This window comes from Rhyacophila brunnea, unplaced genomic scaffold (assembly GCF_057557595.1).
Source record: "Rhyacophila brunnea isolate RB1 unplaced genomic scaffold, BYU_Rbru_1.0 scaffold_7, whole genome shotgun sequence".
NCBI lineage: Eukaryota > Metazoa > Arthropoda > Insecta > Trichoptera > Rhyacophilidae > Rhyacophila > Rhyacophila brunnea.
The window spans coordinates 40389633-40406909 of record NW_028233339.1 but is presented as its reverse complement, the minus strand read 5'-3'; the positions used below and the strand labels follow the sequence as shown (position 1 = coordinate 40406909).

General features: G+C 34.9%; 1 protein-coding gene across 1 annotated transcript; it reads right to left on the bottom strand.

Annotated features, from left to right (window-relative positions):
* Positions 1–828: 828 nt before the first annotated feature.
* Ir68a (Ionotropic receptor 68a) lies at positions 829–16677 on the bottom strand. The gene is made up of 8 exons (XM_085957723.1): positions 16064–16677; positions 13349–13541; positions 12626–12774; positions 9488–9875; positions 8544–8830; positions 5852–6000; positions 3956–4193; positions 829–1596 (listed from the first exon to the last, which is right to left on the bottom strand). Exons 1-8 carry the CDS (start codon positions 16675–16677, stop codon positions 897–899), a joined length of 2718 nt encoding a protein of 905 aa, XP_085813849.1. The 3' UTR covers positions 829–896.
* Between the last annotated feature and the right edge of the window lie 600 nt (positions 16678–17277).

Sequence of the window (17277 nt, the reverse complement as noted above, 5' to 3'; positions counted from 1 at the left end):
ATCAAAGTGGACTTATCGTATATAGAAACTATACGACTCATTTCTAGCATTAAAGATTTTCCTTAAAATACTGAATAAATCTTTATAACCACAGAACAGTAAAATAAGATAGAAATGCGAAAGTCAGTTGCCATAGACCAAGGCTTTGAAGCCAGTTTTGGTTTATTCCTAATTAATGATAGTCAGGCCATAAAACGCAATAAATAATATAAAGCCCACCGAGTGTCCTAAAATATTACCAATTGAATATTGAATGTACGTTTTGTTTACGTGACAAACTCTAATGCATAGTATTATGATACAGACGTAACTATTAAAAATAGCATATTATTCTTTAAGGCTATACCTCAGTTGAGGCACGGTCTAAAAAGATCGTGGCTAGGCGATGCGCGGATTGCAGGTCGCGGGTGCAAATAACGCATGTCAAACGAAATATAATTTGTCATATAAATCCAACATGTGTCCATTTAATGTTCTGTTTATTGTTCTAACAGTAACAATAATAATATATTCATTGACATGTTTTCTTTTTAAGGTAAATGGGTAACGTTTTTAGTCATCTTCACACGATTTAAGAATTAATACGCCCGTCGCCATCACAAAACAAATTGACGTGTTTCCAGCTCGACGTTCTCTCTCCAAATGGCAGCGAGTCCAAAATTTCATCGAGCCTATAGTTGAAAATTATTTGCCGTTTCACTGATGTATCGCCTTAATATGTATTTATTTATTTATTTGAAAAAGACACGTTGAGTACATAACAAATTATTAATTCAGGACGTTCACAACATGACATTTAGAATAAAAATTACAAGTAATCAGTTATCCCACATTATATCTCCACACTCAAGAATTATACCTTCTTACAGCCTCACCTAGAAGGTAACCTACTTCCTTTATTTATGTATTATTTGTTTAGAACGATAGTAAAGATCTAATGCGTAAATATCAAAATTGGGATCACGTTTAACAAAATAATGCCAGTGAATATGTTCTCCGATAAAAAACATTGTGCCTAGAAAATAACCGATACCCAAAGCCACAAATCCACCGTACAATTTTTGCAGAGTCATGAGAGCTTTTGTATTACTTTCATCAGCTGATGACATTGCAGCGTAAATTGGCACCATTACATCGTTCAACCATTTTTGTATAAGTCCAGCTTCCATTATCCTCCTTAAAAGTTTATCAGCTCTCGGTTTTAGAGGAGAATTCTTTTGAAGTCCAATCGATACAGGCATATTTATAGCACACTCTTGCATGATGTGTAAATTTCTGTTTTCAGGCGAACTTATCGAAACATCATTTGTCTCATTGATTTTATTCTGATACAGTGTGCGATTTCTCTTCATTCCAGAATTCTGCTGATGGCTAACACTGAGATATTTCAGAAAGTATACGTCCTCAAAATATGCAAGGTCTCCTTTTGCAACTCTCAAGACACCGTCTTTAGCGTTATTGACTGTTTCAAATTTGTCTCCAATCTTTTTGCTTTTCTCATCGAGAGAGTTGACGAAAAATATCTTGACTTGATCGCCCCATCCGCCGCAGGTGATTGAGCTATCTGCCAATTGATTTATTGTATCAATAGTTACCCTGGAATATATTTAATATCATTATAAAGATGGCATTTTTAAACTATTTATTTATTTTAAATTAGATTATTTTTTATTTAAGATAGTGATGAATAAAGATGTTGAAGGAATCTTCTTCTTATAAATTGAAAAGTGACATTCCAAACTGGCTGTATTCCAAAATTACAAATTTTCATGTTTTGATGGAATCCGATAGAGTGTGCTGAGATCTTTAGTCTCACTAAAACTTATATTTTACAAGTCTCTTCAATTTGATGTCGAAATGTGCATTTTTTTTTCAAAACAGCACTAAGGTAACGGTTAATTCTTTCCAAACTCGCCTAAGGATATATGCGCATGCTCTTTTTGCTACATTTACGTTCCAAGCGGCCATAATATAATATTTTAACACGTCAGATTAGAAATGTCAGATGAAATATTAGAGAATTTGTGTTTTATAAGTTCATGTGCACATCAGTAAACTATTTTTTTATTGAAGAAGATTCCTACATTGTAGTATTATTACATAATATATTATTATGCTGTAAAAGTTACAATGTTTACTTTTTATCAAAAAATGCAATAAAGTGAAAGAAATTTAATATTATTTTCAATCATTAATCATCCCTACAGACCTGTCTATGACAACATTCTATTACACAATCATAATTATTGTACACACAAAAGATACTCAACTTTAGTTTATTGTGTTCCAAACTGTACTTAGTACATACTTACGGCCATTTTGAAAGAAAAGTCAGTTTTTGAATGAATTTTTTTGAAGTTTTACTATTTTAATGTTATTATATATCATGTTTTCGAGTCTTTGAACTTTCTATGAAATTGCCAAACATTATAGTACCGAAAAATTAAGAGGTAAATTGCAAATCACAAAAATATGATTATCTTAAAATCAGATTTTTAGACTTAGGCCGGTTAGGAATGTCACTCTTCAATTAATAGAATCTTAAGAAGAGAATCTTGAGAATTATGAAAGTGAAGCAAAAAATACCTCTGGTCAGCTGATTAGATTAACTACGAATGACTTCACATTTATTTGAAAAGAATTTCATGACGATTATTTGCAAATTTGCAGATCATATAAACCATGACAAGTAAATCATCAAGTAGTCAAATCATAAATGCCAACTTAGTGATGTTAATATCTGTGCATTGTATCAACTTAACCATGCTTCATTCACTCGGTAAATGTATTCGAATATCATAATACAAATTTAATAGTGTATATGTTACGCCAAATGTGCGAAATTGACTATTACATGAAATGGGCTAAATTTTGGCTAATTCATGTAATAGTCAAGCCTGTTGCCTTATTCATGAATAAGGTAAATTTTCTGCCGAGTACATGAAGTCGCCAGGGCATGGAATTCTTAAACTGTCAACATGACAGCAGAAAAAGTAAATTTAATACGGATGATTTTATTAGTTATAATTGGACATAATATAATATTATTAGGTTAGGTTGGGTTGGGTTAGGTTAGGTAAGGTTAGGTTAGGTTTTGAAATTCTGAATTATTCAACTGAATGTCCATTTTGAGGTTAGCTAACAAGTGCCAACAAACTATCAAAAACGTACAATCGACCATTGCATGTACGATACCCAAGCACGAATCAAATCGCGAAAATACCTTTTATCAAAATTCATCCGTTATCATATTATAGTTCTAGTTTTTTTGCGCATAGTAAATGGATATGAACGTCATTTTAGTTATTGATTGGTATATTTTTATATTATTATCAATGAAATTATTTGACACATTTGGTTAGTTTGATTAGTTGCAAAAAATACCACCGGAGCGCGACCACCTATTTTGACCATAGATAATATACATATATTTTTTCCAATCCACGAGCATTTCACACATTTAGTTTAGTTGCAAAAAATACCACCGTAGCGCTACTATCTAATTTGTCCAATGCATGAACAAGGCAGAAAAATTACTGCGGAATTCATGCACTCACCAGATATTTTGTCTAGTTCATGAATAAGGCAACGGGCTTGCATTTTTCATGATTTAGGCAAAATTTAGCCCATTTCATGTAATAGTCAATTTCTCAGATTCGGCGTAACATATACACACAAGATTAAAGAATGTAACATTCTTTATTGCAAGCACCATAAGAAAAATAACTATTAGGGATATCAATGAAAAAATCTTGGATCAAACAAGGTTTGAAACTGGTTCTATAGCATGCGAGACTAGTTCTTTATCGACTCAAGTACTACTTACCCATGCAGATATTTCCTAACAACTAAGCATCTGAGGTACTGCCCCTGCTACCCTCCCCCCTTATGATATGCGTGAGACAATATTATAATATAGTGGGGAATAATTCTATATATACATACATTGACTAACCTTCTTACGGGATTGGCAAGTATTGCTGTCATACTTGCTCTATATGAAACGACAACCAATACACAGTAAAGCCAGTACCAACCAGTTAGCAGACGCAGTGACCAGCCAGACGGAAGCTTAGGTAAAGATACCACTAACAGCATTCCGAAAGTATAAAGAATGCTGTTGGGCATCTCTTCAAAAAGATATAGCCCCACGACTTTCCTCGGTATTTGAATTTTTTTATTGCCACCAACAGCTGTAAGAAATAATTGAATCACACCACCCTAATACAAACTGTGTTATACCAATTTTTTTCCATCTACAGTGGAACATTGATTTTACGTGCCTAAAATTCATGTTTATCCGCTATTAGCGTTTAGTTTCTGACCTGTTTATTTTTAGTATATTTAATAATTGGTTTTACCTTTTCATTTTCCACAATTTACGCCTCAATTATTCAAAATTTAATTAGAATTATTAAAATTAAAAATTCAATTAATTTCAACACATTCAATTATAGACACATCTGCTCATCTATTCCATACACAAGACTGCTATCGGCGGCTATCGAGAGCATTTTATTATATTTATGTATTGAGATATTATAATTGTTACAATAAGTTGGCCGTCTAAAGAGTATCTCGTTCTAAAAGTTAACAACACAGCCAAGAGAGGTATTGTAATAATTTTTTTTTTACCATGTCCGATCCTAATAAGATCATATAGGCCTCCACATAGTGGAGGTTTTTGTATTAACAGATTTTGTTTTTATGAGAAATGGATGTTAGCCACTTGCTCAATGAGATATCCAGGGTTCCAGCGGCTAGCTCAGGTGTCCATCGAACCCCGGATTCACAAAAAAAAGAACGATATATTTATGTTTGTTAGGTTAAATAAAACACCAAGTCTTTCTTGTGCGGGTCTTAGCGTTATATATTTTAATATTTAGTTGGACAACGTTATTTTGTAGTCTTTTACATATTTTGTTCTTACAATCAGTTTCGCAGGTCCGTACACGGTTTACAAAGGACGCTTACTAACTTTTTTCCTCTTTTTAAATTCCTCGTACCTACGCCGACCAGCAAAAAGGACTCTCGTGATTGGCCAAACTGATCGCATGATCCTTTTGATTTGACGAATCACGAGGCCCACCTCGGCGCAGGCGCGCGGAAATTTTAACGTTGCGCAATGTGCGGCAAAATTTATTAGATTTAAATACTTATATTTAGTCTTAAAATTATCTCTTTCATCCATCATCATTTATACTTTTTAAATCAAATTAAATTTATCTTAATTACACCTCCGCCCAGTATATGATTTTCACACACCGGACGAAGGCCTTTACTTATGAATAAAAAAAATACTTACGTAGTTGAGCAAGGAATCAGATTAGATGTTTTATGAAGCCGTTTCTAGAGGTCAGGGTTACGTTTCAGCTTATGACTACTAAATGATTATTTTACACCGGGAGAAGCCCGCCTGTAACAGGGGTGTATCATCAACCTATTAGGTCCATACTCTGACTCTACACAATTTGAAAAACAATATGTGTACTTACCATATCCAGGATTCGAACCTGGGACCTACAACGTTAGAGGCAGACTTAAACCGCGCGGCCATCGTTAGTTGTAATTGGCCCAATTTCAACTAACTTATTGTAACAATTATAACACTAAATACATAGATATGATAAACTACCTTCGATAGCCACCAATAGCATTATTGTGTATAGAATAGATGCACTGAAGTATTCACGGCCAAGGTCACATAGCGCGTCGTGAATCCCTTCAATAAGTGTAATCGAGGCTTAATATGAATATTTATCAGAATTTATATGATTTATAAAGGAAGTGTAATGAAGTCCTCTGGCACACAGGTTGGGCAGTTAAATTGTCACATTCAATACATAGTTACCTTTTATAACTGCAAACTTTTTTTCTTCCAATGTCTCTTCTATTGGTAAAGTATTGGAATCATTTAATTTATAGTGAAATTTTGCCAAAGCATAAAATATAAATCCACTCATGAATAAAACAATCAGCACAGCAATCCACATGTTGAGTCTGAAAACAAATTAGTACCATATTATATTTCAGATATCACTTACATGACAATAAATTTATGTTTACATTGTTTTGATGTAATTTCTTAAAATAGGTTCTATTTTACTCTCTCAATATAGATTATACATTAATGTTTTTATTGGTATGGTATTTTACTATTATACCATGTTCTTTTAAAATAAAATCTGAATGTCATGTATGACAAAATTGCTCATAGAAACCAACTTCCATCGAGCACATTAGTCGACTGAATAGTATTTTTAAAAGTGCTTAAAGCGTAAAGTGTTCAACCATTGTTTGCTACCAATGCTACACGTATGTAATTGAAATATGGACCCGAAAGAAAACCAAAAATTGTACTTGGGTGGTGGGCATAATGCAGAAAGATCACAAAAAGACTAAGGAGGCAGACAAGAGTACACGGTGTGATAGAGGTTGCTCACCTGATGAAATAGCAATGGGCTGGATATGGTGTTCAGCAAGTGGACAACTGCTAGATAAATACAGTCATACAGTAGCACGCACGGAACATTAAACAACCACAGGGCTGTTCTAAAACCCGCTGAATCAGCAAACTCACTAAGTTTGACAGATTTATAGATAGATAACAGGCCATAAGTCCCAATGACAGTAGTGCAGTGAAACAGTAGTATCATTATTAGTAATAGAAGTGAAACAATCACAAACACCCAGGCTTTGAGAAAATTACATAAATATTGTGACCTCACCGGTATTTGAATCAGAGTCCTCGGATGAAAGTCTATCGCCTTACGCACTTATATACGAGGGCCACGGATGCACATGGCAACGAAGAACTAGGGATTTTAGCTACTTTATAAGGGTTTGTATATAGTTATCCACCGAATTCCTACTCAACAATTGAAATGAAGATGGAAACATAAGAGTCACAGATATTTGATTAATCTTTAATTTCATATTCAACTAAAATAATACATATTGAAAGATATTAAAAGATATTGAAAAATTGTTTACAGTTTTTTTGATCAAATAAAATCACTTTTTAAATATACCGTCAAATCAATATTTTAATTAACTCATTAAGCGCCACGGGCGAGTTTATTCACCAGAGTTTTTATGTACCGTCAGGCCATAAACGATTTAATTCGTGTCGACATCGTAACAAGCCGTCAAAAATGTTGACGAAAAAAATAGGTAAACGTGTCAATTTGACAGCTTTTTCACAATTTTTCAATGTTTCATGTAATTTATTTTATTCCAGAAATTGCTGGCTTGTATCCAGTAAAATTTGGCTGGCAGTGAAAAGATTAAAAATCCCCACTAAATAATTGCGATTATTCAAAAACGTTACAGCATTATTCAAACTATAAATGTTGCCCAATAATTATAAAATGAATGAATTGAGGTGTCTAATTCCAAAAAGCGATAAGTCCACATTTGGTCAAAATCGAGAAAAAAATACGCACGTATTCTTTGTATAATTTTACACAATATGTATTGATCTATAAATTCCAAAACGCGACATAACCCTACGAAAAAAAATATTTTAAGTCTCGATTTATTACAAAAAGCGCCAAGTCCGTGTGTCATATTATTTAAAGCTTGGTTGATTTCGCACGTGTTTAAGTCAACCAATAAGGCATAAAGCCCATTGACGCAGCGAGTGCGGCGCTCGCGCAAAATTTCTACAAGTGGCGCGTAAATCAATGAAAATACAACGTAATCAAATACGCCAGCGCCCACTGGATTTGACGACGCATTTTACGCGCGCGCCGCATGAATCATCGTTTTTTCGCGAATCACCGCTTCTCGGCGATACGAATGAAAGAAAATACAATGGAGTCCATTCATTGAACACAGCGAGCAAAAACACGCTGCGCGAGGCCTCGTCGATCGACGGGCGAAAAGCAATTATTTAATTACAGAGAAGTCATTGTTTTATTTTATTGCGTGTTCAGTTTATCGCTGGTTGAATAATGTCGTCGTAAATTTTAATTACAAGCCCGAAATAATATAATATTTTTATTGCTTTGTTATGAGAGGCGCTCTAATAATATTTATTTTGTGCTGCTTGGGCCGCTTATAACATAGGTGAAGGGTAATGCGCGGGAAGAGACATGTGATTATGGTTATGAATAAACACTGCATTCGCCGACTTCGCGCGCCCGACGCGTCTGTGGGCACCATCGCTAAAGGGACGTTCAATATTGAAAAGGGCGTCTCCCTTGCTGTTGCATCTGGTAAACTCATGACAGTGCCACTGAAATATATGACTTATGCGGAGTAAATTAAAAAGTGAGATACAAATAGCGCTACATCCAATTTGATTTTGCCTATATTTATTACATTTAAGAGTTTATCAGCTGAAACAAATTGCCATTTGGTTTTAATTTCGACATAGAATATAATGGAAAAATAATCTCACGTTAAAACAAATAATTGAAGCTTGAAACATAAAAACGTCGTTTCCTGAAAATATTGAATTGTGGACTTGTCGCTTTTTGTAATTAGACGCCTCAATTATAACAATAAATACTTGAGCAAATGAGAGAAATACTACTTACTTAAATGGTAGAATCAAAGTCTTCCATGAGTAGTCTGTCAATGACTCAGGTGTTAAAAAGGTGAGACATTCTGTTATGTAAGGTATTGTCAGATCGGTAAGCTGCAGGTGGTATGGGGTATAATGCAAATTTCCCAAAGCAATGTCCGCGTTGCCGCCCACCATCTCACCAAGCAGGCCGGTAAAAGAGCCATTCAGTTGCTTATAACCCCATTGTTCCTTCATAACATTATTCGGCTCATACACTTTAGGAAGAAAGTTCATTGCGGAAGCGAATGCCTTCATTATCTTCAACAAAATGCTTTATCATTAATATACAGGATGTTTTCTTGTGTGAAAAGAGTGTTAGGAACTCATAGTATCAGTGGTTGGATGGAGTAGCCCAGGATTCACAAGCATAGTGGAGTATTTCCGTGAAGTACTGATAGTACCAAAATACCATAGCGACATAATTTTTGATATATTTTGACAACCAATGGTGATTTGTCGCACAGGCAAAATTTTCCTTAGGAGGCCTCCAAATCTGTCAGGTCCTCAGTTTGTTACAAAACCTAAAATTACCTCTTAGTTCGAATAGTTAGGTTTTTATTGTATAATACACTGTCTATTTTAAATTGTATAGGCAAAGGGAAGAGGTTTTCAAGTCGGTCCGACCCTTAGTTGTATCGGTCGGCCATTGCGACTTGGTATCTATGAGGGAAAATTTCTCAGCTTTCAAAAAGTTTATTTACAGCATTTTACGGCGAGTGAGGTCTTTTATCACTGAGAATTGACTGTAATTTACTATATCAAAGCAAGAATCACGCACACTAGTCCTAGTGTACGCCTACTAAAGTCTTGGAAAGTTGCTCCTGGGTTACTTTTAGCACGGTATACACCTGCTTAACAGGTGTGGAGATGTGGCCGGTGGTGGAGAGCAAAGCAAGTATGTATAGACATGTTTACCTCAATTTCCATTCCACCAAAACGAGTTCCATTCTTATTTTCTTTTGAATTTACAACCACCGCTGGCACGTGAGGCAAAACAACCACATGAAGATTGTGTCCTTTCAAATCCAATGTTTTCTCTTTGAATAAGAATGAGAGATCAGCCTCCTTGTTACTCTTCCACGTGATCAATCTTCGCGGTACTAATACCTCTCGAATCGGCGACGGAAACGGTACGGTGGTCAGTTCAAACCAAGACTCGTCATTATCTTTACGAACATTGCCCACATAATGTCGAATGAAGACCACATTAACTATCCTTTTCCATATGTATTGAATATCTGATTTGAAGACCCGGAAGTCATGTAGCAAAACAAATTTTGCTCTTGTGTCAATTACGCGGTATCTGTCAAGTAACATTTCACAGATTAGTAGGTTAGGTTAGGTTAGGTTACTGACTGTAAAAGTTAGCAAAATAATTCTATGATATCAAAGAAAGATGTATGATAGGTAAAAATAATATAAAATTTCAATAATATGTATTCAACTATAGCGCCACCGATTAGCATTGACGATATTAGCATTGGCGGGCCGCGAATTTCTTACTTTGTACATAAACATATATTTTTTTGGTATAATCTTATCTATCTGGTATCTATTTGGTATACCTTATCACTGCCAGCCAATTTTTACTAGGTGGACACTTGTAGACCAGCTATTTTTGGAATAAATTAAATCCCTTAAAAAATATGAAATAGGAACAGAATGAAAAATATTTGTGAAAATTTACCAAATCAACATGTTTCTCGAGATTATCGTGAATATTTTCACACTAAAATGATAAATATTGTTTAGAAAATATACATTATTTCATTCAGAAGTTATGACGTTTACAAGAACCCGCGAGTTATCTCATCCGTGGCCTGACGCGACATACATGCTTTGGCGAGTCAACTCGCCCGTGGCACTGATCAGGTAATTCGGTTAAGAATTTCACCATAATTCCAAGAGATGGCAGTGTGTGTACAATATATAAAATGAAGGTGATACAAAATGATAATTGTGCAAGGGAGCAGAAAGAAGAATGAAATTGTTATTAGTTGAAAAATGGGTTTAATATTAAGACTCAGCTGAACAGGAACAAGGTCATTCATAGTTTAGTCAGAAATAAACCTCAGCGTTGAAAGGACGTCATTTTAATTCAGTCTAACCTCAAAAACCTCTAACCATCGGGGATTTATTTTAAGAAACGCAATAATTATTAATTACAATTCTCGGTCGAACGAATATCATTATTATTATTATTCCCTTCAAAGATAACATGTATGCGACGTAACCTGAAGCCGGCCGAACGAATACAGGGCTGTCAAAATAATATCAATCTAATTTTCGGTTTTAAATAGTTACAAATTTAAAGTTAAAAATAGCTTACTGTACAGATGGAATAATTACATACTTCCAAGCGTCAAACGGCATACAACATTCATCTAAAATAATTATGAAAAGACTGGCTGATTATGTTATGTTATTTTTGTATTGTTCTTATTTTTTTGCTTATCAAAATATTTCACATATTATCTGATGATGTGTATTTTGGATATATCGTAATATGTATCTGGTCTCATTAAAATTGCTATTAAGTTGATATAACATAGGAAAATCTGTAAATCATTAAAATGTTAATTTCGTTATAGTTTTTAATTAAACCGGTGCAATTACATATTAGATTTAAACACTGTTGTACTGTGTGACTTTTATAATATCAGATAGCCTTACGCGAGATGGGCAAGATAAAAAATAAAACTGCACACAATTAAAAACAATTTATCTTAAAAACAAGTAAGACGTCTTCGACAGCCCTGGGTGATTCGAGTCTGTCGGCAGTTTTTTTTGTCTTGTTCTCGGCGATCCGCTAGCTATGAATAAAAAAGTAATCTGTGGGTGACCACGTTAATAATCATTTTTTATAAGTATAAATTATTTCTTGCATTGGCTTTACTTTCAACAAAATACAATAATTATTGTACCTACCAACTAAAAGTAAAGTTGCGTTACTTGTTTTTAAAAGTGTCAGACTAAATTTAAACCAATCTGGTAAGTAATAAAAAGTCACTTTCTTTTTATAATAAACTATATTCCACGTTTTTTTAAAATATGCATTAGAATTAAACAATATGTACCTATTTATTTTTAATAATTATGTAATATGTCTTACACATTCAAAATAAATACTATTCATTAATAATGTTTTCTTGGATAGCACATGAAATAAAAATGTAGGTAGATGTGTATTTCAACATCCTTCGTATGTTTAGTTAAAGGTTTTCAGGTTAAAACGTTATTAATATATTATTATGTTTATATCGTGGCTATCCATCATATTGGTTGCAATTACTTGCCACCAAATAGCTGATTAACAAATTGAATTTAGTAACATTTACGTATATTAGAAGATATCATTTTTTGGTCACCCCATTCTTTATTCACTTCGACAGTGTTTATGATTTAAATTTAATTAAGATAACATTATTTACTTTAGACCAAAGCATTGTCGGCGACCTTTGAATATTACCAGTAGAGCAACAATTCCGGACCACATGTAAAAAAATCATATTTTCAATTCTCAAGGGCAATTCTGTAGAGCGTCCCCTTAAGTAAAAGAATTTATATATTGATTTCTAATTTATTTTGAAATATAATAAAAGTGAAACAAAATAATAAAATATATCCTACGTTTTTGTGCAGTTTTTAACGCAATGAGGTGATTTTGGCCTTGACTACACTTCTCCTCCCTTCATTTATGAAGCAATAAAATCGATTTTGGTAGTTTTAATGATACCATTCTTGAGCGCTTCCTCTCTTGAACAAATTGGCATTTAAATATCAAAAATGTGAACAATTCTATGAGGTTGTTTTTGCTGTGTACCCTTCAAAGTATTTAAAGCAATTGACTCGGGCTAGTATAATGCATGTGAAGAATGGCATGTATACATGCTTATTTTTTATGGCTGGCCTTGCAAGTACAGAATTGCAGAGGCGTGGCATACATTGGGTTATAGTTTTATAGAGCTCAAATTTTCTAAGCATGAATGTAGTGGCAAAATAAAAAAGGATCAATGTGCACATAAAATATATTGACTAATTCAAGCTACTTGCCTGTCACCAAATCGGAGTAAGCGTGCCACTTGCATTCCATTAGCGATCATAATTATGTACACTTGGCATCCATCTCTTCGCATCTGTCGTAATGATTCAAGTGTATCGAAATTCGGTGAGAGAAGATCCTCATATTCTTCGACAACCACCTGGAATAATATTTAAAACATGCATATTTATCGTAGTTAATAAAACTCACATTAACAAACTAAGCTTTACAAGACATCTTGTAAAACCAATGCTTAATTACGCCTCAAAATATATCTTTAGATCGGTGTGAAAATTCGAGTGCAGATCAAGATTAGTTGACTGTGATGATTAGGTCATAAGCATCATATTATGAATGACTATGAACCAGTATAGAGCCATGTCCAGTTGTCTAGAAGTTGTAAAGTGTGTAAAATTGCAAGAACTTATTTCCTGGATTCAACAGACACTCATATAATGTCAATTTAAATAATTTATTTGTAAATGTTGCATGCACCTATGAAACAATATAATATATAAAATTCCACATTAAAACAGAGCACATATTGAAAATTTTGAAACATATTGATATACTCAAAGATGTCAAGCAGTTCATTGAGTTTACGTTTACATACAAAAATGGAACTAAATTCAGTGAAATGAATAAGAAACCACATAAGGCTCTATCTGGCAGAAGAAGAGTTTGTTCCCATACAAAACATTACAATGGAAACAAACATAATCAAAAATAATTACCATTAAAAATGGAACTGTTATTTTAGAGCGAAACCATTTTGCATCAAAGACATCCAAATAGATATTGTCGGTTATAACAGAAATACAATTAAGTTTGTTTGCCTCTATTAAATTATTCGTAATGGCACTCACAAGCTTTTCTAAATCCCTTTTGGCAGAAATATCACGGATAAATTTGTCTTCGTGACGATTTCTGAAAGCATAATCCAAATTATACAAATTGTTATTCCAAATATTACACACTACTGTTCCGTTAATGAACAAAATTTTATAATTGAGGAACTAGATAAAACTGGGACATTCGGTTGTGTCTTTAGAATTCTCAATTCGTTCTTTACAATTTCACCCAAAATTGATTTGACGACTACAAATGTCATTAGAGTGAGCAATATGTACCCATACTGAAAGACATTGTTTGTATTAATTAAGATGTTCGAATGTGTTTTTCTCGTAAATATAGTTTCGTACTGTCTGTAAAAGGCTTAAAGAGCGTAAAATTAAAATAAAATATTTGGGGCGTTCCTCATTTGAAAACGGAAGTGTGATTAGCTTTACTGGAGAGGATTGTTAGTTCACAGTTTTAACACATGGGCAAGAAGCTCTTGTTCGACAGTATATACATCCGTCTTCCACCAAGTTCCTCAATTAATATTCGATTCTTCCTTTTTTACATAAATTATGATTCTTAAAAATATTACTGATTATTTAAATCAACCAAATGTGATTCCACAATGTAGAATGAGCATAATAAAATGGCCATTTTAATGTGACTATCCATATTATTTTGTTAAAGAGTAATTATTAGAAGAATATGTATTTGTGACTCCTATAATCCGAATAATCAAACTGACAAATCTGCAAGCCGCTACGCTTTCCAAATTCAATTTAGTTTCGTGATAAGAGTTTTATATTATTCTGTTGAAGTCAAATCAAATTACTTAACTTCCAATGCATAATAGATTTTTCAATTCAGACCTGTCAATCACAGTTGACATCTCATGACTACTGAAACAAATTGCAATAAAGGCAACGTGTCTCTAATCTATGTGATCCAAAGAATGTGGACTATAAAAACAGAAATAGCCTTATACGTTATTTATATTATGGCATGATTTGCGCATGAAGTATTGGCGCCTGTACACGTGCATGGATTTACTTGCAACAATAGTGTGTATTTTAAACAATCCCGATAATAACTGTTAACACATAAAAGTCCTGACTGTCTCCTCAATCTCATTATTAAAGAGTAACCCAGACGCGATGTTATCATTGTATGGTGCTATTTGACAGGTCGTGAAAATCAGTAAACGTCAAAATAAATCTCTGTGCGGGGTAGTTCGTTTTTTTCTGGTAGGTTCGCCATTATTGTTCTACTGTGCATTCGCAGATATCACACAGTCCAATTGTCACGTGAAAATTAGAAGCCTCTAATTTTTTTTGATCCATGCATGCAATCTTATAACTTGTATGATAGTTTGTGTTTACATGTGCATTTTTTGTTATGGCCGCGACAATACCGGGTATCCCAGAAGTACCCGACCTGACGTATAGATGACAGTTTGAAAATAATGACCATCTTAAAAAGTACCAACCTTATAAAGCTTAAGTTTGAAGTTTGACGATGCTACGTTGTCCAGTAATTGTTTGTCAGCCATTAACAGTGAACGCTCTCAGTGAATTTGTAAATATGGAAAAAATTGGTCATCGTCATGTGATACAATACTTTCATTTGAAAGGCTTCAGTCCAACCAATATCAAAGCGGCGCTAGATTCTCCTCTGGGGGTGTCTGCTCCTTTGTTTACAACTGTAAAATATTGGGTGGCCGAGTTCAAACGATTCCGGATGAGCTGCCAAGACGAACATCGCAGTGGTTGACCAAATGAGGTGACCACGCCAGAAATGGTGACGAAAATCCACAAAATGGTATTGGATGAACGTCGACTGAAATTGCGCGAGCTAGCAGACATGGTAGGCATTTCAAAAAGTGCTGTACATCACATATTGACTAAAAATTTGTACATGAGAAAGCTGTGCGCAAGGTGGGTGCCGCCATTACTCACAATGAAACAAAAAATTGTGAGGATGTTTCAATCGAGTGTTTGGCGAAGTTTCACAGCAATAAAGCAAAGTTTTTGCGTCTCTTCATTACCATGGATGAAACATGGGTCCATCACTTCACACCTGAGACGAAGGAACAGTCAAAACAATGGACTGAAAGGGGAGAAATGCTTCAAAGAAGGCGAAGACAGTTCCATCTGCAGGCAAGGTCATGGCGTTAGCTTTTTGGGATACGCGTGGGGTAATTTTCATTGATTATCTTCAGAAAGGAAAATCAATCAACGGGTATTATGCAAACTTATTGCAGCGTTTGAGTGATGAAATCAAGAAAAAACAACCACATTTGGTGAAAAAGAAAGTTTCGTTTCATCAGCACAATGCACCAGTTCACACATCCGTTATCGCAGTGGCCAAAATCAATGAGTTAAAGTTCGAATTGCTTCCTCACTCACCCTATTATTCCTCACGCCTAAGAAAACGAGTCTATGTTGCAATGGACAATTGCAAATTAAGTAAAATTTAATTTTTCCGCAATTGATTAATCATCATCATTTATATATTTTCAGCCGGGGTCGATCCACTGCTGGATGAAGGCCTCCCCCAGCTCCCTCCACTCTTCTCGGTTCCTTGCTTTCTGCCACGTACTTCCATCAAACCTGACAAGTCCGTCAATCCAGCAGGTTTTGGGGCGACCCTGTGGCTGCTTAGTGCCCCTCGAGTACCACTGAATGACTGTATTCGTCCAGCGGTTGTCCGTTCGCCGTGCGATATGTCCGGCCCATCGCCATTTCATCAGTTTGGTAACCTCTATCACATCTCTCACTATTGTTTGCTTTCTTATCCATTGGTTTCTTCTGCGGTCCTTACGCGTTATGCCCAACATGCACATTTCCATGCCACATTGCGCAACTCTCAATTTTTGGATCTCGCGTGTGTTGGGAGTCCATGTTTCGCAAGCATACGTTAGCACTGGTAGCACACATTGGTTGAATACTTTACGCTTCAGGCATATTGGAAGGTCGCTCTTGAAGATATTACTGAAGCGCCCGAATGCACTCCATGCTAGCTTGGCTCTTTGAGCAATCTCGTCATCTATGCCTCCATCTACAGACATTTGCTCACCGAGGTAGATATAGCTGTTGGTCCTTTCGATTTGATTGCCGTTAATGAAGATCGCTTTTGGATCAGCGAAGTGGTTTATCATTAGTTTTGTCTTTGAGACATTAATCTTTAAACCTACTTTCAAGCTTTCATTTGCGAGCTCTTGCATCATGCCTTGGAGTTCTTCTTAACTTTCCGCGAAGACAACAATGTCGTCTGCAAAACGCAGGTGACTGAGGTATTCTCCGTTGATGAGTTCCGTTCATCATTTATGGCACTACAATCATTGGTGGGTCTTGGCCTCCTTCAAAAACTTCCTCCATCCTGGACGATCCAGTTGCTTTGACCGAGCATTCTTAAATATCCTGTGGCGCAGGCCAACCATCTCAATTTCGGCTATCCAGATCTTCTCTTGCCCTCGGGGGTTGCGCACATAGCCCACCTTGCTGGCATAAATCCTCCGGCATTATATGCAATTGATTAATGGATTATTAAATAATTGATGTGCATTCAAAGGATTTAACCGGTTAGATGCCACGACCGTATATATACGGTCTACAATTCCGTGAGCGCAGTGCCGACCATAGCAAATGACCGTATATATACGGTACACTTTGACACCTATTTTTACTATCCAATGACAATTATTTTAATAATTCCAACATATGGTATACACAGCAACATGTCTTGGAATCATGGTGTAATGTTTTCGTATTTGCACAACTTTTTTTTTGTTTTAAAATCAGTGTTTTAAAATAGCTTCATCTCG